At 47.0% G+C, this 26,993-nt stretch overlaps 1 protein-coding gene across 1 annotated transcript; it reads left to right on the top strand.

Moving 5' to 3' along the window:
- The first annotated feature begins 1,371 nt into the window (after nucleotides 1–1,371).
- On the top strand, nucleotides 1,372–23,965 carry LOC124022111 (eukaryotic translation initiation factor 4E type 2-like). Its single transcript, XM_046337154.1, has 8 exons — nucleotides 1,372–1,572; nucleotides 10,753–10,837; nucleotides 12,788–12,891; nucleotides 15,142–15,271; nucleotides 17,062–17,110; nucleotides 20,805–20,908; nucleotides 23,549–23,685; nucleotides 23,801–23,965. The coding sequence occupies exons 1-8, from the start codon at nucleotides 1,556–1,558 to the stop codon at nucleotides 23,838–23,840; spliced, it is 666 nt and encodes a 221-aa protein (XP_046193110.1). The 5' UTR covers nucleotides 1,372–1,555; the 3' UTR covers nucleotides 23,841–23,965.
- Nucleotides 23,966–26,993: the final 3,028 nt, after the last annotated feature.

The following is a 26,993-nucleotide window of genomic DNA, read 5'->3' as shown; positions in this document are numbered from 1 at the left end:
GACGTGAGGGTTTATGTTTCCTCCTACTCGGTGTGCGCTCAGTGTAAGGCTCCTAGACACCTGCCCAGAGGTAAGCTAATCCCTTATCTGTTCCACAACGGCCGTGGTCACACCTGTCAGTGGATTTTCTGACCGATCTTCCTCCCTCACAGGGAAACACCACGATCCTGGTCATTGTGGATCGTTTCTCTAAGTCCTGTCGTCTCCTCCCTCTGCCCGGTCTCCCTACGGCCCTACAGACTGCGGAGGCCTTCTTCCGGCACTACGGGGAGCCTGAGGATATAATGTCTGATCGAGGTCCCCAGTTCACTTCGAGTGTCTGTAGGGCGTTCATGGAACGTCTCGATCAGCCTCACCTCAGGTTTTCACCCCGAGAGTGATGGGCAGGTGGGGAGAGTGAACCAGGATGTGGGCAGGCTTCTGCGGTCTTATTGTCAGGACTGGCCAGGGGAGTGGGATTTCCTAGTTCTTAATATATGTCACGAGAAGAGAATCAACCAGCCCATTGGGTATCTCACTACACCCCTAAAAGTCACGTCTTGAAATATGCAGACGGACGGATTAAAAGTATATTTACATTGTAATACTTCTGACAGACAACATTCTAGCTCCGCCCACAACTTCCAGACTTTATTCTTAGAAAGGATTATGGAGTCATTATTAGTTTTACACTTAAGATATAACTCTGCCGTTGTTCTGTAGAATGTGACTTTTGTCTGTTGTTTAATACATTAGTGTATACTGGATTAAGCATACACATTCATTAACTGTCATTTTGTTATTTCTGCTCCGACTTTGACTCCATAGGGTTAACCCTAACCCTAGGGTTAACCCTTAACCCTACTTTCTTTAGGATATTGTCAGTTGGATATGTTCTGCACGGTTTTGTATACATTATCTTGCTTATCATATGAACATCCTTTTCTGACTCATAAGTTTCCCTCAAGGTTGCTCTGATGTCCAAAATAAATCAAATACTTTATATGTGCTTGTTTGTGCTTGCCTGGCTTAATAAACCAATAGAAAAGTCCCAAAATTGCATCGCAAACCATCACCACTGTCATTGCCAGGCTTATATTACATCTACTGACGACAGAACAGACTAGAACAACTGAGGTAAAAGCGCCCTCCTGTGGTGAACCATGATATTACTGCTACAGTTCTTCAGATACTGCCTGAGCATACCGGTCCGCAACATGTAGTACATTATGTTTATTATGAATGATCTAAAATAGGAAAGCAGGCCACAGATCCGTCCATCCATCCATCCATCCATCCATCCAAACCAACCAACATCAATACATTCGAGAAATGAACGGAGCTGAGGCATTCCGTGTTCAACTTCGTTCCGTTTGTCCTATCCACCGACCCGTCTGCTTCCGTTCACAAGCGGAACCGCGGCTGTGTGGAACTTCAGTTGCACGGCGACCAGCTATCTTGCGTGTTGTTTGAAGCGAGTGAACGTAACCAGCGGGTTAATAAACGATTAACGTTTAAACCCATCAACTCTCCTTGTTGTCGTGAGGTTCGCTTCTCTGTGAAGAAGACTGCTGAGATGAATCAATTTGAACAGTAAGTTATCTGTCTGCGCTAGCCATGATGCTAACCACGATGTTAGTTGTTTTAGCATCTACCCACAGGCACCAATGAGGTAACATCTACCCACAGTCACCAATTAGGTAGCATCTACCCACAGTCACCAATTAGGTAGCATCTACCCACAGGCACCAATTAGGTAGCATCTACCCACAGGCACCAACTAGGTAACATCTACCCACAGGCACGAACTAGGTAACATCTACCCACAGGCACCAATTAGGTAGCATCTACCCACAGGCACCAACTAGGTAGCATCTACCCACAGTCACCAATTAGGTAGCATCTACCCACAAGCACCAATTAGGTAGCATCTACCCACAGTCACCAATTAGGTAACATCTACCCACAGTCACCAATTAGGTAGCATCTACCCACAGTCACCAATTAGGTAACATCTACCCACAGTCACCAATTAGGTAGCATCTACCCACAGTCACCAATTAGGTAACATCTACCCACAGGCACCAACTAGGTAACATCTACCCACAGGCACCAACTAGGTAACATCTACCCACAGGCACCAACTAGGTAACATCTACCCACAGGCACCAACTAGGTAACATCTACCCACAGTCACCAATTAGGTAGCATCTACCACAGGCACCAATTAGGTAGCATCTACCCACAGGCACCAATTAGGTAGCATCTACCCACAGGCACCAATTAGGTAACATCTACCCACAGTCACCAATTAGGTAGCATCTACCCACAGTCACCAATTAGGTAGCATCTACCCACAGTCACCAATTAGGTAGCATCTACCCACAGGCACCAATTAGGTAGCATCTACCCACAGGCACCAACTAGGTAACATCTACCCACAGGCACCAACTAGGTAACATCTACCCACAGGCACCAATTAGGTAGCATCTACCCACAGGCACCAATTAGGTAGCATCTACCCACAGGCACCAATTAGGTAGCATCTACCCACAGGCACCAACTAGGTAGCATCTACCCACAGGCACCAATTAGGTAGCATCTACCCACAGTCACCAATTAGGTAACATCTACCCACATTCACCAAATAGGTAGCATCTACCCACAGTCACCAAATAGGTAACATCTACCCACAGTCACCAATTAGGTAACATCTACCCACAGTCACCAATTAGGTAGCATCTACCCACAGTCACCAATTAGGTAGCATCTACCCACAGTCACCAATTAGGTAGCATCTACCCACAGTCACCAATTAGGTAGCATCTACCCACAGTCACCAATTAGGTAGCATCTACCCACAGTCACCAATTAGGTAACATCTACCCACATTCACCAAATAGGTAACATCTACCCACAGTCACCAATTAGGTAACATCTACCCACAGTCACCAATTAGGTAGCATCTACCCACAGTCACCAATTAGGTAGCATCTACCCACAGTCACCAATTAGGTAACATCTACCCACATTCACCAAATAGGTAGCATCTACCCACATTCACCAAATAGGTAGCATCTACCCACAGTCACCAATTAGGTAGCATCTACCCACATTCACCAATTAGGTAACATCTACCCACAGTCACCAATTAGGTAACATTAGCTCACAGCAACCCTTGCGTGGTTGTAAACTGCATGGAAGTGGTAACTATTTAAGTCAGGCCTGGCTCCACTGAAAATTAGTATATTGAATCCGCCATGGAGGCCTGTTTTTATAACATTATCGTATGTCCCAGCTGCTTGCCATAGTTTTGAAGTAACCGCAAAAAGCCTTTATTTGAGGACATTTTTCATGCTGCCAGCTACTATTGGTTATATTGAGCACCGTGCTCAACTCATTCTTCTGCATCACAATGCCAGCTGCGCTAAACGAGATTTCCCCGGTGAGCGATATCACTGTTAGCCTGGGTGCACATTTTGGTGACCCACGGTGCCACAAATGACTGGTGCCTACCCATCAAAAGTGAAACATTTTCTGGTCATGGTTAACTATATTTTATTTAGAAAAATGTGTAAAACCTAAACAAAACATGTCCCTCTTTCTCAATATGTAACCCTGAACACGCCGTAAACCCCTGAACACGCCGTAAACCCCTGAACACGCCGTAACCCCTGAACACGCCGTAACCCCTGAACACGCCGTAAACCCCTGAACACGCCGTAAACCCCTGAACACGCCGTAAACCCCTGAACACGCCGTAAACCCCTGAACACGCCGTAAACCCCTGAACACGCCGTAAACCCCTGAACACGCCGTAAACCCCTGAACACGCCGTAAACCCCTGAACACGCCGTAAACCCCTGAACACGCCGTAAACCCCTGAACACGCCGTAAACCCCTGAACACGCCGTAAACCCTGAACACGCCGTAACCCCTGAACACGCCGTAAACCCCTGAACACGCCGTAACCCCTGAACACGCCGTAAACCCCTGAACACGCCGTAAACCCCTGAACACGCCGTAAACCCCTGAACACGCCGTAAACCCCTGAACACGCCGTAACCCCTGAACACGCCGTAACCCCTGAACACGCCGTAACCCCTGAACACGCCGTAAACCCCTGAACACGCCGTAAACCCCTGAACACGCCGTAAACCCCTGAACACGCCGTAAACCCCTGAACACGCCGTAAACCCCTGAACACGCCGTAAACCCCTGAACACGCCGTAACCCCTGAACACGCCGTAAACCCCTGAACACGCCGTAACCCCTGAACACGCCGTAACCCCCTGAACACGCCGTAACCCCCACCAATGAACACGCCGTAACCCCTGAACACGCCCCCAACACGAACACACGCGTAAAACACGCCGTAGCCGCCGTAACCCCGAACACGCCGTAACCCCTAGCCGTAACACTGAACACGCAATAACCCCTAGTCGTAACCCTGAACACGCAGTAACCCCTGAACACACAGTAACCCCTGAACACGCAGTAACCCCTGAACACGCAGTAACCCCTAGCCGTAACCCCCGAACACGCAGTAACCCCCGAACACGCAGTAACCCCCGAACACGCCGAAACCCCGAACACGCCGTAACCCCGAACACGCAGTAACCCCTAGCCGTAACCATGAACACGCAGTAACCCCTAGTCGTAACCCTGAACACGCAGTAACCCCTGAACACGCAGTAACCCCTGAACACGCAGTAACCCCTAGCCGTAACCCCTGAACACGCAGTAACCCCTGAACACGCAGTAACCCCTAGCCGTAACCCCTGAACACGCAGTAACCCCTAGCCATAACCCTGAACACGCAGTAACCCCTGAACACGCCATAACCCCTGAACACGCCGTAACCCCTGAACACGCCGTAACCCCGAACACGCTGTAACCCCTGAACACGCAGTAACCCCTGAACACGCAGTAACCCCTAGCCGTAACCCTGAACACGCAGTAACCCCTAGTCGTAACCCTGAACACGCAGTAACCCCTGAACACGCAGTAACCCCTGAACACGCAGTAACCCCTAGCCGTAACCCCTGAACACGCAGTAACCCCTAGCCGTAACCCCTGAACACGCAGTAACCCCTAGCCGTAACCCTGAACACGCAGTAACCCCTGAACACGCCATAACCCCTAGCCGTAACCCCTGAACACGCAGTAACCCCTAGCCGTAACCCTGAACACGCAGTAACCCCTGAACACGCAGTAACCCCTAGCCATTACCCTGAACACGCAGTAACCCCTAGCCGTTACCCTGAACACGCAGTAACCCCCAGCCGTAACCCCTGAACGCAGTAACCCCCAGCCGTAACCCCTGAACGCAGTAACCCCTGAACACAGTAACCCCTGAACACACAGTAACCCCTGAACACACAGTAACCCCTGAACACGCAATAACCCCTAGCCGTAACCCTGAACACGCAGTAACCCCTAGCCGTTACCCTGAACACGCAGTAACCCCCAGCCGTAACCCCTGAACACACAGTAACCCCTGAACACACAGTAACCCCTGAACACACAGTAACCCCTAGCCGTGACCCCTGAACACGCCGTAACCCCTGAACACGCAGTACCCCCCGAACACACAGTAACCCTGAACACACAGTAACCCCTAGCCGTGACCCCTGAACACGCCGTGACCCCTGAACACGCCGTGACCCCTGAACACGCCGTGACCCCTGAACACGCCGTAACCCCCGAACACGCAGTAACCCCGAACACGCCGTAACCCCGAACACGCAGTAACCCCTAGCCGTAACCCTGAACACGCAGTAACCCCTAGTCGTAACCCTGAACACGCAGTAACCCCTGAACACGCAGTAACCCCTGAACACGCAGTAACCCCTGAACACGCAGTAACCCCTAGCCGTAACCCCTAGCCGTAACCCCTGAACACGCAGTAACCCCTAGCCATAACCCTGAACACGCAGTAACCCCTGAACACGCCATAACCCCTGAACACGCCGTAACCCCGAACACGCTGTAACCCCTGAACACGCAGTAACCCCTGAACACGCAGTAACCCCTAGCCGTAACCCTGAACACGCAGTAACCCCTAGTCGTAACCCTGAACACGCAGTAACCCCTGAACACGCAGTAACCCCTGAACACGCAGTAACCCCTAGCCGTAACCCCTGAACACGCAGTAACCCCTAGCCGTAACCCCTGAACACGCAGTAACTCCTAGCCGTAACCCCTGAACACGCAGTAACCCCTAGCCGTAACCCTGAACACGCAGTAACCCCTGAACACGCCATAACCCCTAGCCGTAACCCCTGAACACGCAGTAACCCCTAGCCGTAACCCTGAACACGCAGTAACCCCTAGCCATTACCCTGAACACGCAGTAACCCCTAGCCGTTACCCTGAACACGCAGTAACCCCTAGCCGTTACCCTGAACACGCAGTAACCCCCAGCCGTAACCCCTGAACGCAGTAACCCCCAGCCGTAACCCCTGAACACAGTAACCCCTGAACACAGTAACCCCTGAACACACAGTAACCCCTGAACACACAGTAACCCCTGAACACACAGTAACCCCTGAACACACAGTAACCCCTGAACACGCAATAACCCCTAGCCGTAACCCTGAACACGCAGTAACCCCTGAACACGCAGTAACCCCTAGCCGTTACCCTGAACATGCAGTAACCCCCAGCCGTAACCCCTGAACACACAGTAACCCCTGAACACACAGTAACCCCTAGCCGTGACCCCTGAACACGCCGTAACCCCTGAACACGCCGTAACCCCTGAACACGCCGTAACCCCTGAACACGCAGTACCCCCCGAACACACAGTAACCCTGAACACACAGTAACCCCTGAACACGCCGTGACCCCTGAACACGCCGTGACCCCTGAACACGCCGTGACCCCTGAACACGCCGTAACCCCTGAACACGCCGTAACCCCTGAACACGCCGTAACCCCTGAACACGCCGTAACCCCTGAACACACAGTAACCCCTAGCCGTAACCCCTGAACACGCCGTAACCCCTGAACACGCCGTAACCCCTAGCCGTAACCCTGAACACGCCATAACCCCTGAACACGCCATAACCCCTGAACACGCAGTAACCCCTAGCCGTAACCCCTGAACACGCCGTAACCCCTGAACACGCAGTATCCCCTAGCCGTAACCCTGAACACGCAGTAACCCCTGAACACGCAGTAACCCCTAGCCGTAACCCTGAACACGCCATAACCCCTGAACACGCAGTAACCCCTAGCCGTAACCCTGAACACGCAGTAACCCCTGAACACGCAGTAACCCCTAGCCGTAACCCTGAACACGCAGTAACCCCTAGCCGTAACCCTGAACACGCCATAAGCCCTGAACACGCCATAAGCCCTGAACACGCAGTAACCCTGAACACGCCGTAACCCCCAGCCGTAACCCCTGAACACAGTAACCCCTGAACACAGTAACCCCTGAACACGCAGTAACCCCTGAACACGCAGTAACCCCTGAACACGCAGTAACCCCTGAACACGCAGTAACCCTGAACACGCCGTAACCCTGAACACGCCGTAACCCTGAACACGCCGTAACCCTGAACACGCCGTAACCCCTGAACACGCCGTAACCCTGAACACGCCGTAACCCCTGAACACGCCGTAACCCCTGAACACGCCGTAACCCCTGAACACGCCGTAACCCTGAACACGCCATAACCCCTGAACACACAGTAACCCCTAGCCATAACCCCTGAACACGCCGTGACCCTAATTATAGACCAGGGTAGCCTACAACACTTTTACAAACTATTTTAGTAATATGTTAGTTATAATACGAAAGAGCATTTTCATATAAAAAAAAAAATCTAAACCTACAAGTATTTAGTTTTAAATAATTTTGTTATTATTCCAAGGAAAAAAATTTGATAAACAAGCCACATTTGTGTTTATTTAAAATGTGGTTTGAACTGGGTGTGACTTGGTGACCTCTGTGTGAAAGTCCTGCAATTGGCGTGGAGCAGGTTTGAGACTGATCTCTGGAATTAATAAGAAAAATATAAATTTCTCATCTACCTCTCCCGTCTTTACGGTCTGCTGTGAATTAATAACTTGAAATGTTAAAATATTTCCAATAGGCGGCAGTATAAAACCACAAAGCATCAGTTCCAGTCTAAAGCAGCAATATGATTGACATGCAGTGTGACATGCAGTGTGACATTCACTAATGCACAGTGCATTAGGAAAGTATTCACAACCCTTGCCTTACACATTTTATTATGTTACAGCCTTATTCTAAAATGGATTTGTTTTTCCCCATCAATCCACACACAATACCACACAATGACAAAGCAAAAACAGGTTTATTTTTGTGTGCAATATTATAAAAAATAAAATAACTGCAATATCACATTTACATGAGTATTCAGACCCTTCACTCTGTACTTTGTTGAAGCACCTTAGGCAGCAATTACAGCCTCTTGTCTTAGGTATGATGCTACATGCTTGGCAAACCCGTATTTGGGGTGTTTCTCCCATTCTTCTCTGCAGATCCTCTCTAGCTCTGTCAGGATGGATGGGGAGCGACGCTGCACAGCTATTTTCAGGTCTCTCCAGAGATGTTCGATCGGGCTCATGTCCGGGCTCTGGCTTGGCCACTAAAGGACATTCAGAGACTTGTCCCGAAGCCACTCCTGCGTTGTCTTGGCTGTGTGCTTAGGGTTGTTGTCCTGTTGGAAGGTGAACCTTCGCCCCAGTCTGAAGTCCTGAGCGCTCTGAATCAGGTTTTTCTCAAGGATCTCTTTGTACTTTGCTCCGTTCATCTTTCCCTTGATCCTGACTAGTCTCCTAGTCCCTGCCTCTGAAAACATCTCCACAGCATGATGCTGCCACCACCATGCTTCACCATAGGGATGGTGCCAGGTTTCCTCCAGACGTGACGCTTGACATTTAGGCCAAAGAGTTCAATCCTGGTTTCATCAGACCAGAGAATATTGTTTCTCATTGTCTGAGAGTCCTTTAGGTGCCTTTTGGCAAACTCTAAGCGGGCTGTCGGGCCTTTTTCTGATGAGCAGCTTCTGTCTGGCCACTCTACCATAAAGACCTGATTGGTGGAGTGCTGCAGAGAAGGCTCTCCCATCCCCAAAGAGGAATTCTGGAGCTCTGTCAGTGACCATTGGGTTCCTGGTCACCTCCCTGACCAAGGCCCTTCTCTCCTAGTTTGGGCAGGCGGCCAGCTCTAGGAAGAGAGCTGAATTTCATCCAAAAGTAAAGGGGTCTGAATACTTTCAGAATGACCAGTACACAATCCATGTCTCAAGGCTTAAAAATCCTTCTTTAACCTGTCTCCTCCCCTTCATCCACACTAACCTTGTGAATCATAAACTCAGTGCTTGATGTTGAAGTTACCACATAAGTAAAAAAAGAAACCAAGTGAAAACCAACATGCCAAGAACATCCTAAAAAAATGTATTTATTCAGTAATCTAACAATTGGAAAATTAGTTGTTTTATACCAAACTTTACTGCATTGGTCATCCCCACAATGTGGCAATTGAAAGGGTTAGCTAGTTACATCCTTTCTCAGAGATGACTGAACAGGGTGGCTGCTCTAGAGTTCCATAGCCCAGCAGACTCACCTGGGGACAGAGGATGGACACTATGTTTTTAGAAGAGTCTGGGAGGAGAGCGCATCAATTTGATGTGAGCGTACCAAGTAATTAGGCGTCACTCTAAAGCGGGAAGGTGGAATAAACGAGTCAGGAGTAGGTTTTTCTGATTGAACATGGTTCTCTATTGAGGGTATTTTGTCAACAAAAACATTAACATAATCAATGAAAAATCTTCCAAGGAAAAAACACTTCTTCTCCAGATGAAACAAGAACACAATAGGATAATCTTTAAACTACAACAAACATAAATCACGGGTTTGTCACCGTCTTCGTGGTTCTTTCAGCACAGCTTCTCTCTCTCGGTGGCCATCTTCCAGAGATAGTTTCCTCCTTTCTCTGCTGGTTCCATTCTCTCTTTTATAGGGGAAGGAGAGTATCTCATTAGTACCGTCAGCTGTGCTTAATTGACTCTGGTTACCTTGTCTCCCATGCTTTGTTGGGCTACTATCCATGAGCCCAGCCTGCCCTCTAGTGGTCCTTCCACATTGAGTACATCCAATTCAACCAGTGGCCCTGGATAATATGTTATGGGTTAGGGTTAGGCAGGAGGCCCTGGATAATATGGGTTAGGGTTAGGCAGGAGGCCCTGGATAATATGGGTTAGGGTTAGGCAGGAGGCCCTGGATAATATGGGTTAGGGTTAGGCAGGAGGCCCTGGATAATATGGGTTAGGCAGGAGGCCCTGGATAATATGGGTTAGGCAGGAGGCCCTGGATAATATGGGTTAGGCAGGAGGCCCTGGATAATATGGGTTAGGCAGGAGGCCCTGGATAATATGGGTTAGGCAGGAGGCCCTGGGGGCAGTGGGAGGTCAGGGCTGTATAATCCTGGAGTAACTCCCTGTCAGAGAGACTGGTTAGGCAGGAGGCCCTGGATCAGTGGGAGGTCAGGGGTGAGGGCTCACTTTCAAGCACACTCACTACCCCTATCAGTCCATCTCCAGGTGTTACAGAGATACTAGTGGCTGGGGTGATGCTGGCTCCACATCATCAAGGTCATCAGCTGCTAGTGGCTGGGGTAACGCTTTCTGGCCATCTCTCCAGAGCCCAGATTATTCCGGTTACATCTGTAGGCTGTAGCTAGCTAATTGGATCTAGCTAACGTGTATAATGTGTGTGTATATTCTCTCCCCCCAGTCTGAAAGATGACGACCCAGAGGATCAGGATGAGACGGTCTGTAACCGGGAGGAAGACTGCTCCATCAACAACAATCGACGCAAGGTACGCAACACACACTAAACACACAATCACGCATACAGCACCAGTCAAAAGTTTGGACACCTACTTCTTAACGGGTTTTTCTTTATTTGTGCTATTTTCTACATTTTAGAGTAATAGCGAAGAGATCAAAACTATGGAATCATGTAGTAACCAAATAAGTGTTAAACAAATCAAAATATATTTGAGATTCTTCAAAGTAGCCACCTTTGCCTTGATGACAGCTTTGCACACTCTTGGCATTCTCTCAACCAGCTTCACAAGGTAGTCACCTGGAATGCATTTAAACTAACAGGTGTGCCTTGTTAAACGTTAATTTGTGGAAGTTCTTTCCTCCTTAATGCATTTGAGCCAATCAGTTGTGTCGTGACAAGGTAGGGGTGGTATACAGAAGATGGCCCTATTTGGTAAAAGACCAAGTCCATATTATGGCAAGAACAAATTGTCAAAAAGAAACAACAGTCCATTACTTTAAGACATGAAGGTCAGTCAATCTGGAAAATTAAGAACTGTGAATGTTTTTTCAAGTGCAGTCGCAAAAACCATCAAACACCTTCATGAAACTGGCTCTCATGAGGACCGCCACAGGAAAGGAAGACCCAGGAGCTCTGCTGCAGAGGATAAGTTCATTAGAGTTACCAGCCTCAGATTGCAGCCCAAATAAATGCTTCACAGAGTTCAAGTAATGGACACTATCTCAACATCAACTGTTTAGAGGTAACTGCGTGAATCAGGCCTTCATGGTCGAATTGCTGTAAAGAAACCACTACTAAGGGACACCAATAAGAAGAAGAGACTTGTTTGGGCCAAGAAACCTAAGCAATGGACATTAGACCGGTGGAAATCTGTCCTTTGGTCTGATGAGTCCAAATTTGAGATTCTTGGTTCCAACCGCCGTGTATTTGTGAGAGACTGAGTAGGTGAGCGGATGATCTCCGCATGTGTGGTTCCCACCGTGAAGCATGGAGGAGGAGGTGTGATGGTGTGGGGATGCTTTGCTGGTGACACTGTCTGTGATTTATTGAGAATTCAAGGCACACTTAACCAGCATGACTACCACAGCATTCTGCAGTGATATGCCATCCCATCTAGTTTGCTCTTAGTGGGACTATCATTAGTTTTTCAACAGGACAATGACCCAACACACCTACAGACTGTGTAAAGGCTATTTGACCAAGAAGGAGAGTGATGGAGTGCTGCATCAGATGACCTGGCCTCCACAATCACCGACCTCAACCCAATTGAAATGGTTTGGGATGAGTTGGACCGCAAAGTGAAGGTAAAGCAGCCAACAAGTGCTCAGCATATGTGGGAATTCCTTCTTTTGGAAAACATTTCAGGTGAAGCTGGCTGAGAGAATTCCAAGAGTGTGCAACGCTGTCATCGAGGCAAAGGGTGGCTACTTTGAAGAAATGTCAAATATAAAATATATGTTGATTTGTTTAACACTTTTTTTGGTTACTACATGATTCCATATGTGTTATATCATAGTTCTGATGTCTTCACTATTATTCTACAATGTAGAAGATAGTAAAAAATAAAGAAAAACCCTTGAATGAGTAGGTGTGTTTAAACCTTTGACTGGTGCTGTAGATTTTTCATTTCATTGTATATATTTTCACTAATCCAACCTGCAAAATGTGCTAACAACAACGGTCTATTTGAAAGAAATACGTAATAATATACCACATCCATTAAATATGAATTGAAGCATTACTTTACATTCTAACCCTACATTCTGCATCACTGACAGACTTGACCAGATGGGAACAAATGGGATTCATCCCCCTCTGTCAGTCTATCTGTGCTCATCTATCCTATTTTCCCTCAAATCTGATGTAATATTTGGGTTCAAGTAATCCTTGCAGATTAAGCTGTAACCTGTTTTATAGCTAATGCCTCATACTGTGTGTGTGTGTGTGTGTGTGTGTGTGTGTGTGTGTGTGTGTGTAGACGGTGAGTCCTGCAGTAGGGGAACATCCTCTCCAGTATAACTATACCTTGTGGTATTCTCGGAGGACTCCGTCCCGGCCCGCCAACACACAGAGTTATGAACATCCTCTCAGTACAGAACATCAGACAGATCATATATACACACACACACCACTAACACTCATCATATATACACACACACACACCACTAACACTCATCATACACACACACACACACCACTAACACTCATCATACACACACACACACACCACTAACACTCAGTACACACACACCACTAACACACACCACTAACACGCATCACATACACACACACACACCACTAACACTCATCATATATACACACACACCACTAACACTCATCATATACACACACACACCACTAACACTCATCATATACACACACACACCACTAACACTCATCATATATACACACACACACACCACTAACACTCATCACATACACACACACACACCACTAACACTCATCATATATACACACACACCACTAACACTCATCATATACACACACACACACTCATCTAACACTCATCATATACACACACACACCACTAACACTCATCATATATACACACACACACACACCACTAACACTCATCACATATCATATATACACACACACACCACTAACACACACCACTAACACTCATCATATATACACACACACACCACTAACACTCATCATATATACACACACACACCACTAACACTCATCATATATACACACACACCACTAACACTCATCATATACACACACACACACACTAACACTCATCATATACACACACACACACACCACTAACACTAACACTCACTCATCATATACACACACACACCACTAACACTCATCATCATATATCACACACACACACACACTAACACTCATCACACACACACACCACTAACACTCATCACACACACACACTAACACACACACACACACACAACACACACACACACACACTAACACTCATCATATATCATCATATACACACACACCACTAACACTCATTACATACACACACACACACCACTAACACACACCACTAACACTCATCATATATACACACACCACTAACACTCATCATATATACACACACACACACCACTAACACTCATCACATATACACACACACACACAACACTCATCATATATACACTAACACACTCATCATATCACACACATCACAACACTCATCATACACACACACACCACTAACACATCATATACACACACACACACACCACTAACACTCATCATATATACACACACACACTAACACTCACATATATACACACACACACACCACTAACACTCATCATATATACACACACACACCACTAACACTCATCATATATACACACACACACCTAACACTCATCATAACACTCATCATATATACACACACACACCACTAACACTCATCATATATACATACACACACACACACACACACACTAACACTAACACACACCATATATACTAACACTCACACATATACACACACACACACACTAACACTCATCATATACACACACACACACACCACTAACACTCATCACATACACACACACACACCTACTAACACACACCACTAACACTCATCATATATACACACACACACCACTAACACTCATCATATACACACACACACACACACACACACACACACACACACACACACACACACACACACACACACACACACACACACACACACACACACACACACCACTAACACTCATCATATACACACACACACACACACACACACACACACACCACTAACACTCATCATATATATACACACACACACCACTAACACTCATCATATATACACACACACACACCACTAACACTCATCATATACACACACACACACACCACTAACACTCATCATATATACACACACACACACCACTAACACTCATCACACACACACACACTAACACACACACACACACACCACTAACACTCATCATATATACACACACACACACCACTAACACTCAACACTCATCATATATACACACACACACCACTAACACTCACTAACACTCATCATATATATACACACACACACACCACTAACACTCATCATCATATATACACACACACACAACACTCATCATATACACTAACACTCATCATATACACACACACCACTAACACTCACACTCATCATATACACACACACACACACTAACACACACCACTAACACTCATCATATACACACACACCACTAACACACACCACTAACACTCATCATATACACACTGTGTTTAACATGTGGTTGATAGGGTTAGGATGTGACCAGCTGATTGGTTGATGTTATCTTGTGCTGTGATTGGTTGCCAGGTGGAGCAGTTCTGGAAGTTCTACAGTCACCTGGTGCGACCGGGAGATCTGACTGGCCACTCTGACTTCCACCTGTTTAAAGAGGGAATCAAACCCATGTGGGAGGTACCATGTCTATATACACATTATATTATTATTATATATGGGTAGCCTAGTGGTTACCCAGGGGCGGCAGGGTAGCCTAGTGGTTAGAGCATTGGACTAGTAACCGAAAGGTTGTTCTGCCCCTGAAACAGGCAGTTAACCCACTGTTCCCATTGAAAATAAGAATTTGTTCTTAACTGACTTGCCTGGTTAAATAAAGGTAAATAGAAAATACAAATAATGTGGGAGGTAACATGTAGATATATACACATTATATTATTATGTTATTATTATATATAGTTGAAGTCAGAAGTTTACATACACCGTAGCCACAATTCCTGACATTTAATCCAAGTACAAATTCCCTGTTTTAGGTCAGTTAGTATCACCACTTTATTCGAAGAATGTGAAATGTCAGAATAATAGTAGAGAGAATGATTTATTTCAGCTTTTATTTCTTTCATCACATTCCCAGTGGGTCAGAAGTTTACATACACTCAATTAGTATTTGGTAGCATTGCCTTTAAATTGTTTAACTTGGATCAAATGTTTCGGGTAGCCTTCCACAAGCTTCCCACAAGAAATTGGTTGAATTTTGGCCCCTTCCTCCTGACAAAGGTGGTGTAACGGAGTCAGGTTTGTAGGCCTTCTTGTTCGCACACACTTTTTCAGTTCTGCCCACACATTTTCTATGGGATTGAGGTCAGGGCTTTGTGATGGCCACTCCAATACCTTGACTTTGTTGTCCTTAAGCCATTTTTCCACAACTTTGGAAGTATACTTGGGGCGAAGTTTTTTGGAGGATGGCCTGGTGTCAAGAAGGGCAGCAAAGAAGCCACTTCTCTCCAGGAAAAACATCAGGGACAGACTGATATTCTGCTAAAGGTACAGGGATTGGACTGCTGAGGACTGGGGTAAAGTCATTTTCTCTGATGAATCCCTTTCCGATTGTTTGGGGCATCCTGAAAAAAGCTTGTCCGGAGAAGACAAGGTGAGAGCTACCATCAGTCCTGTGTCATGCCAACAGTAAAGCATCCTGAGACCCTGTGTGGGGTTGCTTCTCAGCCAAGGGAGTGGGCTCACTCACAATTTGCCTAAGACCACACACAGCCATGATTTTGGTGATGAACAATGCCTTTTCCAGCATGATGGAGCACCTTGTCATAAGGCAAAAGTGATGACTAAGTGGCTCGGGGAACAAAACATCGTTATTTTGGGTCCATGGCCAGGAAACTCCCCAGACCTTAATCCCATTGAGAACTTGTGGTCAATCCTCAAGAGGTGGGTGGACAAACAAAAAGCCACAAATTCTGACAAACTCCAAGCATTGATTATGCAAGACTGGGCTGCCATCAGTCAGGATGTGGCCCAGAAGTTAATTGACAGCATGCCAGGGCAGATTGCAGAGGTCTTGAAAAAGAAGGGTCAACACTGCAAATATTGACTCTTTGCATCAACTTCATGTAATTGTCAATAAAAGCCTTTGACACTTATGAAATGCTTGTAATTATACTTCAGTATTCCATAGTAACATCTGACACAAATATCTAAAGACACTGAAGCAGCAAACTGGGAGGTGTGTGTCTCTAAGATGGTGAGTTCATCAGTATGATAGCATCCCATCCAGTATAACCATACCTTTTTGGTGTGTGTGTGTGTGTGTGTGTGTGTGTGTGTGTGTGTGTGTGTGTGTGTGTGTGTGTGTGTGTGTGTGTGTGTGTGTGTGTGTGTGTGTGTGTGTGTGTGTGTGTGTGTGTGTGTGTGTGTGTGTGTGTGTGTGTGTGTGTGTGTGTGTGTGTGTAACCCTCCAGGATGAAGCTAATAAGAACGGAGGGAAGTGGATCATCAGGCTGCGGAAAGGTCTGTTGTTATTATAAGACACAACCTGTTCGCTTTGCTTCTCATGTTGTCTTTTACCATTCTCTAAATCTCCCTTTAAGTGTAGACAACACATACTGGAGGAACTGGATAGCTACAGGAGCTAGCCTAGCTAATGAACTAGCTACATCACAACAACACATACTGGAGGAGGTACTGGATAGCTACAGGAGCTAGCCTAGCTAATGAACTAGCTACATCACAACAACACATACTGGAGGAGGTACTGGATAGCTACAGGAGCTAGCCTAGCTAATGAACTAGCTACATCACAACAACACATACTGGAGGAGGTACTGGATAGCTACAGGAGCTAGCCTAGCTAATGAACTAGCTACATCACAACAACACATACTGGAGGAGGTCCTGGATAGCTACAGGAGCTAGCCTAGCTAATGAACTAGCTACATCACAACAACACATACTGGAGGAGGTACTGGATAGCTACAGGAGCTAGCCTAGCTAATGAACTAGCTACATCACAACAACACATACTGGAGGAGGTCCTGGATAGCCAGGAGCTAGCTAATGAACTAGCTACATCACAACAACACATACTGGAGGAGGTCCTGGATAGCTACAGGAGCTAGCCTAGCTAATGAACTAGCTACATCACAACAACACATACTGGAGGAGGTACTGGAGCTAGCCTAGAACTAGCTACATCACAACAACACATACTGGAGGTCCTGGAGCCTAGCCTAAATGAACTAGCTACATCACAACAACACATACTGGAGGAGGTCCTGGATAGCTACAGGAGCTAGCCTAGCTAATGAACTAGCTACATCACAACAACACATACTGGAGGAGGTACTGGATAGCTACAGGAGCTAGCCTAGCTAATGAACTAGCTACATCACAACAACACATACTGGAGGAGGTACTGGATAGCTACAGGAGCTAGCCTAGCTAATGAACTAGCTACATCACAACAACACATACTGAGGAGGTCTGGAGCTACAGGAGCTCCTAGCTAATGAACTAGCTACATCACAACAACACATACTGGAGGAGGTACTGGATAGCTACAGGAGCTAGCCTAGCTAATGAACTAGCTACATCACAACAACACATACTGGAGGAGGTACTGGATAGCTACAGGAGCTAGCCTAGCTAATGAACTAGCTACATCACAACAACACATACTGGAGGAGGTACTGGATAGCTACAGGAGCTAGCCTAGCTAATGAACTAGCTACATCACAACAACACATACTGGAGGAGGTACTGGATAGCTACAGGAGCTAGCCTAGCTAATGAACTAGCTACATCACAACAACACATACTGGAGGAGGTACTGGATAGCTACAGGAGCTAGCCTAGCTAATGAACTACTGCTGGATAGCTACACATCACAACAACAACAACACATACTGGAGGAGGTACTGGATAGCTACAGGAGCTAGCCTAGCTAATGAACTAGCTACATCACAACAACACATACTGGAGGAGGTCCTGGATAGCTACAGGAGCTAGCCTAGCTAATGAACTAGCTACATCACAACAACACATACTGGAGGAGGTACTGGATAGCTACAGGAGCTAGCTAGCTAATGAACTAGCTACATCACAACAACACATACTGGAGGAGGTCCTGGAGCTACAGGAGCTAGCCTAGCTAATGAACTAGCTACATCACAACAACACATACTGGAGGAGGTACTGGATAGCTACAGGAGCTAGCCTAGCTAATGAACTAGCTACATCACAACAACACATACTGGAGGAGGTCCTGGATAGCTACAGGAGCTAGCCTAGCTAATGAACTAGCTACATCACAACAACACATACTGGAGGAGGTACTGGATAGCTACAGGAGCTAGCCTAGCTAATGAACTAGCTACATCACAACAACACATACTGGAGGAGGTCCTGGAGGGAGCTAGCCTGGAACTAGCTACATCACAACAACACATACTGGAGGAGGTACTGGAGCTACAGGAGCTAGCCTAGCTAATGAACTAGCTACATCACAACAACACATACTGGAGGAGGTCCTGGATAGCTACAGGAGCTAGCCTAGCTAATGAACTAGCTACATCACAACAACACATACTGGAGGAGGTACTGGATAGCTACAGGAGCTAGCCTAGCTAATGAACTAGCTACATCACAACAACACATACTGGAGGAGGTACTGGATAGCTACAGGAGCTAGCCTAGCTAATGAACTAGCTACATCACAACAACACATACTGGAGGAGGTCCTGGATAGCTACAGGAGCTAGCCTAGCTAATGAACTAGCTACATCACAACAACACATACTGGAGGAGGTACTGGATAGCTACAGAGCTAGCCTAGCTAATGAACTAGCTACATCACAACAACACATACTGGAGGAGGTCCTGGATAGCTACAGGAGCTAGCCTAGCTAATGAACTAGCTACATCACAACAACACATACTGGAGGAGGTACTGGATAGCTACAGGAGCTAGCCTAGCTAATGAACTAGCTACATCACAACAACACATACTGGAGGAGGTACTGGATAGCTACAGGAGCTAGCCTAGCTAATGAACTAGCTACATCACAACAACACATACTGGAGGAGGTCCTGGATAGCTACAGGAGCTAGCCTAGCTAATGAACTAGCTACATCACAACAACACATACTGGAGGAGGTCCTGGATAGCTACAGGAGCTAGCCTAGCTAATGAACTAGCTACATCACAACAACACATACTGGAGGAGGTACTGGATAGCTACAGGAGCTAGCCTAGCTAATGAACTAGCTACATCACAACAACACATACTGGAGGAGGTCCTGGATAGCTACAGGAGCTAGCCTAGCTAATGAACTAGCTACATCACAACAACACATACTGGAGGAGGTACTGGATAGCTACAGGAGCTAGCCTAGCTAATGAACTAGCTACATCATAACAACACATACTGGAGGAGGTACTGGATAGCTACAGGAGCTAGCCTAGCTAATGAACTAGCTACATCACAACAACACATACTGGAGGAGGTCCTGGATAGCTACAGGAGCTAGCCTAGCTAATGAACTAGCTACATCACAACACATACTGGAGGATGTACTGGATAGCTACAGGAGCTAGCCTAGCTAATGAACTAACTACATCACAACACCTACTGGAGGATGTACTGAATAGCTACAGTAGCTAGCCTAGCTAATGAACTAGCTACATCACAACACATACTGGAAGAGGTACTGGATAGCTACAGTAGCTAGCCTAGCTAACGAAACTAGCTACATCACAACACCTACTGGAGGATGTACTGGATAGCTACAGTAGCTAGCCTAGCTAACGAACTAGCTACATCACAACACCTACTGGAGGAGGTACTGGATAGCTACAGTAGCTAGCCTAGCTAACGAACTAGCTAGATCACAACACATACTGGAGGAGGTACTGGATAGCTACAGTAGCTAGCCTAGCTAATGAACTAGCTACATCACAACACATACTGGAAGAGGTCCTGGATAGCTACAGTAGCAAGCTTAGCCAACTATCTAGCTACGTCGGCTTAAGGGACGTTCTGGCACTGGTTCCGACCGCCATTTTGCTTAGAAATCGATCTGTGGACACTAGATTAAAATGGCTTGAAATGAGCAGTAGCCCTGATTTTCAGAAGCACCTGAGAATGTCTACTGTGTGAAACAGGAGGTGAAATCTGACACCACTTGTTGTTGTTGTTGTTGACAGGTCTGGCCAGCAGGTTCTGGGAGAACATTATTCTGGCCATGTTGGGAGAACAATTCATGGTGGGAGAGGAGATCTGTGGGGTGGTGGTCTCTATTCGCTTCCAGGTACACACACACACACACAGAGAGAGGAGATCTGTGGGGTGGTGGTCTCTATTCGCTTCCAGGTACACACACACACAGAGAGAGGAGATCTGTGGGGTGGTGGTCTCTATTCGCTTCCAGGTACACACACACACACAGAGAGAGATCTGTGGGGTGGTGGTCTCTATTCGCTTCCAGGTACACACACACACACAGAGAGAGGAGATCTGTGGGGTGGTGGTCTCTATTCGCTTCCAGGTACACACACACACACACACACACAGAGAGGAGATCTGTGGGGTGGTGGTCTCTATTCGCTTCCAGGTACACACACACACACACACACACAGAGAGAGGAGATCTGTGGGGTGGTGGTCTCTATTCGCTTCCAGGTACACACACACACACAGAGAGAGGAGATCTGTGGGGTGGTGGTCTCTATTCGCTTCCAGGTACGTACACACACACACACACACACACACACACACACACACACACACACACACACACACACACACACACACACACACACACACACACACACACACACACACACACACACACACACACACACACACACACAGAGAGGAGATCTGTGGGGTGGTGGTCTCTATTCGCTTCCAGGTACACACACACACACACACACACACACACACACACACACACACACACACACACAGAGGAGATCTGTGGGGGTGGTCTCTATTCGCTTCCAGGTACACACACACACACACACACACACACACACACACACACACACACACACACACACACACACACACACAGAGAGAGAGGAGATCTGTGGGGTGGTGGTCTCTATTCGCTTCCAGGTACACACACACACACACAGAGAGAGAGGAGATCTGTGGGGTGGTGGTCTCTATTCGCTTCCAGGTACACACACACACACACACACACACACACACACACACACACACACACACACACACACACACACACACACACAGAGAGAGAGAGATCTGTGGGGTGGTGGTCTCTATTCGCTTCCAGGTACGTACACACACACGTGTGGTTTGGCGCATGACCGCTTGGTGCAATACAGCTCAATCTAACACATTCCTGGCTATTGGTTGTCACTAGTTACCACAGCCACAAAATCATAAAACCCAACTATTTTTACATTTTCTCTTCTTAAAATATGGTTTTAAACCTTAACCCTAACATCGATGGAGCTGTAGTGGAGCTGGTCGAGAGTTTCAAGTTCGTTGGTGATGTGGACACCATCAAATCAAATGTATTAATATAGCCCTTCTTACATCAGCTGATATCTCAAAGTGCTGTACAGAAACTCAGCCTAAAACCCCAAACAGCAAGCAATGCAGGTGTAGAAGCACGGTGGCTAGGAAAAACTCCCTAGAAAGGCTAAAACCTAGGAAGAAACCTAGAGAGGAACCAGGCTATGTGGGGTGGCCAGTCCTCTTCTGGCTGTGCCGGGTGGAGATTATAACAGAACATGGCCGAGATGTTCATAAATGACCAGCATGGTCAAATAATAGGTCTGGGACAGGTAGCACGCCCGGTGAACAGGTCAGGGTTCCATAGCTGCAGGCAGAACAGTTGAAACTGGAGCAGCAGCACGGCCAGGTGGACTGGGGACAGCAAGGAGTCATGCCATGTAGTCCTGAGGCATGGTCCTAGGGCTCAGGTCCTCCTCCGAGAGAGAAAGGGAGAATTAGATATAACAAACTGACCCTAGCCCCCCGACACATAAACTACTGCAGTATAAACACTGGAGGCTGAGACGGGAGGGTTCAGGAGACACTGTGGCCCCATCCGATGATACCCCCGGACAAGGCCAAACAGGAAGGATATAACCCCACCCACTTTGCCAAAGCACAGCCCCCACACCACTAGAGGGATATCTTCAACCACCAACTTAGATATGCCTTATGGGTATTGAAGCTGACATTCTATACCATTGGTATCTAGTAGTCTGGTTCTAGATATGCCTTATGGGTATTGAAGCTGGGATTCTATACCATTGGTATCTAGTCGTCTGGTTCTAGATATGCTTTACTCCCTCCGTCCCTTATCTCACGGCTGCCAGAAACAGGTTTGGTCTCACGGCGCCTCCCTTTCAGCATCTGTACTGCCTCCATTTCACAGTCAGTTCATACAGGACTGATGATGTCACTTCCCCGTCTCACTCTATCATTTTTTTCCAGCTGTTAACGATGAGTTGCGGAGCGCTTTATATCCAAATCATTTGAAAGATTCCGATCTCCTACTTACAGTATTTGTTAAATGTAATTGTATTTTAGTGGCCTTTGAGTGGTAGTTTTGGGATAACTGTAATAAAAAGGTTTTCGGTTTGGGATTTTTTTCTAAACGTTAATGATCCAAAATTTGTTTAAACATTTTAAATGTCACATCCCTACTACTAAGGGCACAAAGTTGGCAAAGGATTCCCTCTCGAAGAGGGGGAGCAGGGGAGTCCTCGATGACTCGACAACGAGCGTTTGACTTGTGAACGCGAATTTCGAGTGGTCAGTGTAATGTGCGTTTCTCTAGGAAGACATCCTGTCTATATGCCAGCCAGCGATCAGGGTTAGTGTGTAATGTGTGTTTCTCTAGGAAGACATCCTGTCTATATGACAGCCAGCGATCAGGGTTAGTGTGTAATGTTCTTGTTGTTTACAGGAAGACATCTTGTCTATATGGAATAAGACGGCCAGCGATCAGGTGACGACATCTAGAATCCGAGACACTCTTCGACGCGTCCTGAACCTCCCTCCCAACACCATCATGGAGTACAAGACACACAACGACAGCCTCAAGTACGATTCACACACACACTCCCACCTAACACCATCGTGGACACACAACGACCACTCAGTGTTTTGTGTTGTCTCTAAGGAGAATTCTGTTTATTGATCTGTGTTTTCTTCTTAGGGATAATTCCAGCTTCCGCAACACAAAGATCACCCTGTGAAGAGATGGAGGATGGAGAAGGAAGAGTGGAGAAGGAAGAGTGGAGAGAGACTAGAGTGGAGAGAGACTAGAGTGGAGAGAGACTAGAGTGGAGAGAGACTAGAGTGGAGAGAGACTAGAGTGGAGAGAGACTAGAGTGGAGAGAGACTAGAGTGGAGAGAGACTAGAGTGGAGAGAGACTAGAGTGGAGAGAGACTAGAGTGGAGAGAGACTAGAGTGGAGAGAGACTAGAGTGGAGAGAGACTAGAGTGGAGAGAGACTAGAGTGGAGAGAGACTAGAGTGGAGGGAGACTAGAGTGGAGAGAGACTAGAGTGGAGAGAGACTAGAGTGGAGAGAGACTAGAGTGGAGAGAGACTAGAGTGGAGAGAGACTAGAGTGGAGAGAGACTAGAGTGGAGAGAGACTAGAGTGGAGAGAGACTAGAGTGGAGAGAGACTAGAGTGGAGAGAACTAGACTAGAGACTGGAGAGAGACTAGAGTGGAGAGAGACTAGAGTGGAGAGAGACTAGAGTGGAGAGAGACTAGAGTGGAGAGAGACTAGAGTGGAGGGAGAGACTGGAGTGGAGGGAGGGAGAGACGGGAGTGGAGGGAGAGAACGTTTTCTCCCTCCACTCCCATCTCTGCCTCTCTCACTCAGAGATTTTTCACTGCGGAGATGGAGTAGTGTGTTTTTGCAACTTGTCCCTGAGTTACAACAGGCCAGTGTGGGACCAACTTTGTGTTCTTCCATGACAATACAGAAATAAAAGTCTCTTTGGTATCCTGTCTGACCACGTCATTATTACATTAACCCTAATCTTAATCTGTTTTTTAAAATCCTAAATGTGACCTGTGGAATGCTCATGTAATGTTGACCATATGGTTCCATGTGGTTGTTTCCTGTCCAGTGTTGACCATATGGTTGTTTCCTGTCCAGTGTTGACCATATGGTTCCATGTGGTTGTTTCCTGTCCAGTGTTGACCATGTGGTTGTTTCCTGTCCAGTGTTGACCATATGGTTCCATGTGGTTGTTTCCTGTCCAGTGTTGACCATGTGGTTGTTTCCTGTCCAGTGTTGACCATGTGGTTCCATATGGTTGTTTCCTGTCCAGTGTTGACCATATGGTTCCATGTGGTTGTTTCCAGTCCAGTGTTGACCACGTGGTTCCATGTGGTTGTTTCCTGTCCAGTGTTGACCATGTGGTTGTTTCCTGTCCAGTGTTGACCATGTGGTTGTTTCCTGTCCAGTGTTGACCATATGGTTCCACGTGGTTGTAACCTGTCCAGTGTTGACCATGTGGTTGTAACCTGTCCAGTGTTGACCATGTGGTTGTAACCTGTCCAGTGTTGACCATGTGGTTGTAACCTGTCCAGTGTTGACCATGTGGTTGTAACCTGTCCAGTGTTGACCATGTGGTTGTAACCTGTCCAGTGTTGACCATGTGGTTGTAACCTGTCCAGTGTTGACCATGTGGTTGTAACCTGTCCAGTGTTGACCATGTGGTTGTAACCTGTCCAGTGTTGACCATGTGGTTGTAACCTGTCCAGTGTTGACCATGTGGTTCCATGTGGTTGTAACCTGTCCAGTGTTGACCATGTGGTTGTAACCTGTCCAGTGTTGACCATGTGGTTGTAACCTGTCCAGTGTTGACCATGTGGTTGTAACCTGTCCAGTGTTGACCATGTGGTTGTAACCTGTCCAGTGTTGACCATGTGGTTGTAACCTGTCCAGTGTTGACCATGTGGTTGTAACCTGTCCAGTGTTGACCATGTGGTTGTAACCTGTCCAGTGTTGACCATGTGGTTGTAACCTGTCCAGTGTTGACCATGTGGTTCCATGTGGTTGTAACCTGTCCAGTGTTGACCATGTGGTTGTAACCTGTCCAGTGTTGACCATGTGGTTCCATGTGGTTGTAACCTGTCCAGTGTTGACCAGTGCTCTCAGGCCGTTACATTTGTATAATTTGAGGGGTGGAACAAAATGTGAGAGGGAGGTGACCTCTGAGATAACGGGATATTTTTTAAATAATAAAGCGTAGTGTAGAGGCACATACAGAAGTTTTTTTATTTAACCTTTATTTAACTTGGCAATTCAGAATATAATTTTTTTTTTTATAATGACGGCCTACACCGGCCGAACCCGCACGATGCCGGGCCAACTGAGATGCAGTGCCTTAGACCACTGAGATGCAGTGCCTTAGACCACTGAGATGCAGTGCCTTAGACCGCTGAGATGCAGTGCCTTAGACCACTGAGATGCAGTACCTTAGACCACTGAGATGCAGTGCGCTGAGATGCAGTGCCTTAGACCACTGAGATGCAGTGCCTTAGACCACTGAGATGCAGTATCTTAGACCGCTGAGATGCAGTGCCTTAGACCACTGAGATGCAGTGCCTTAGACCGCTGAGATGCAGTGCCTTAGACCACTGAGATGCAGTGCCTTAGACCACTGAGATGCAGTGCCTTAGACCACTGAGATGCAGTGTCTTAGACCGCTGAGATGCAGTGCCTTAGACCGCTGAGATGCAGTGCCTTAGACCACTGAGATGCAGTACCTTAGACCACTGAGATGCAGTACGCTGAGATGCAGTGCCTTAGACCACTGAGATGCAGTATCTTAGACCGCTGAGATGCAGTGCCTTAGACCGCTGAGATGCAGTATCTTAGACCGCTGAGATGCAGTGCCTTAGACCACTGAGATGCAGTGCCTTAGACCACTGAGATGCAGTGCCTTAGACCACTGAGATGCAGTGTCTTAGACCGCTGAGATGCAGTGCCTTAGACCACTGAGATGCAGTGCCTTAGACCACTGAGATGCAGTACCTTAGACCACTGAGATGCAGTGCGCTGAGATGCAGTACCTTAGACCACTGAGATGCAGTGCGCTGAGATGCAGTGCCTTAGACCACTGAGATGCAGTGCCTTAGACCGCTGAGATGCAGTGCCTTAGACCGCTGAGATGCAGTGCCTTAGACCGCTGAGATGCAGTGCCTTAGACCACTGAGATGCAGTGTCTTAGACCGCTGAGATGCAGTGCCTTAGACCGCTGAGATGCAGTGCCTTAGACCACTGAGATGCAGTGCCTTAGACCGCTGAGATGCAGTGCCTTAGACCACTGAGATGCAGTGCCTTAGACCACTGAGATGCAGTGTCTTAGACCGCTGAGATGCAGTG

This window comes from Oncorhynchus gorbuscha, unplaced genomic scaffold (assembly GCF_021184085.1).
Source record: "Oncorhynchus gorbuscha isolate QuinsamMale2020 ecotype Even-year unplaced genomic scaffold, OgorEven_v1.0 Un_scaffold_1300, whole genome shotgun sequence".
Classification (NCBI taxonomy): domain Eukaryota; kingdom Metazoa; phylum Chordata; class Actinopteri; order Salmoniformes; family Salmonidae; genus Oncorhynchus; species Oncorhynchus gorbuscha.
The sequence above is the reverse complement of the archived record's forward strand: the minus strand, read 5'-3'. Positions and strand labels throughout refer to the sequence as shown.

Coding starts and splice junctions, on each gene's coding strand:
- LOC124022111 (XM_046337154.1), top strand. Junction 12,892..15,141: donor AACACACAGAGTTATGAACA/TCCTCTCAGTAC, acceptor TTGGTTGATGTT/ATCTTGTGCTGTGATTGGTT. Junction 17,111..20,804: donor GATCATCAGGCTGCGGAAAG/GTCTGTTGTTAT, acceptor TGTTGTTGACAG/GTCTGGCCAGCAGGTTCTGG.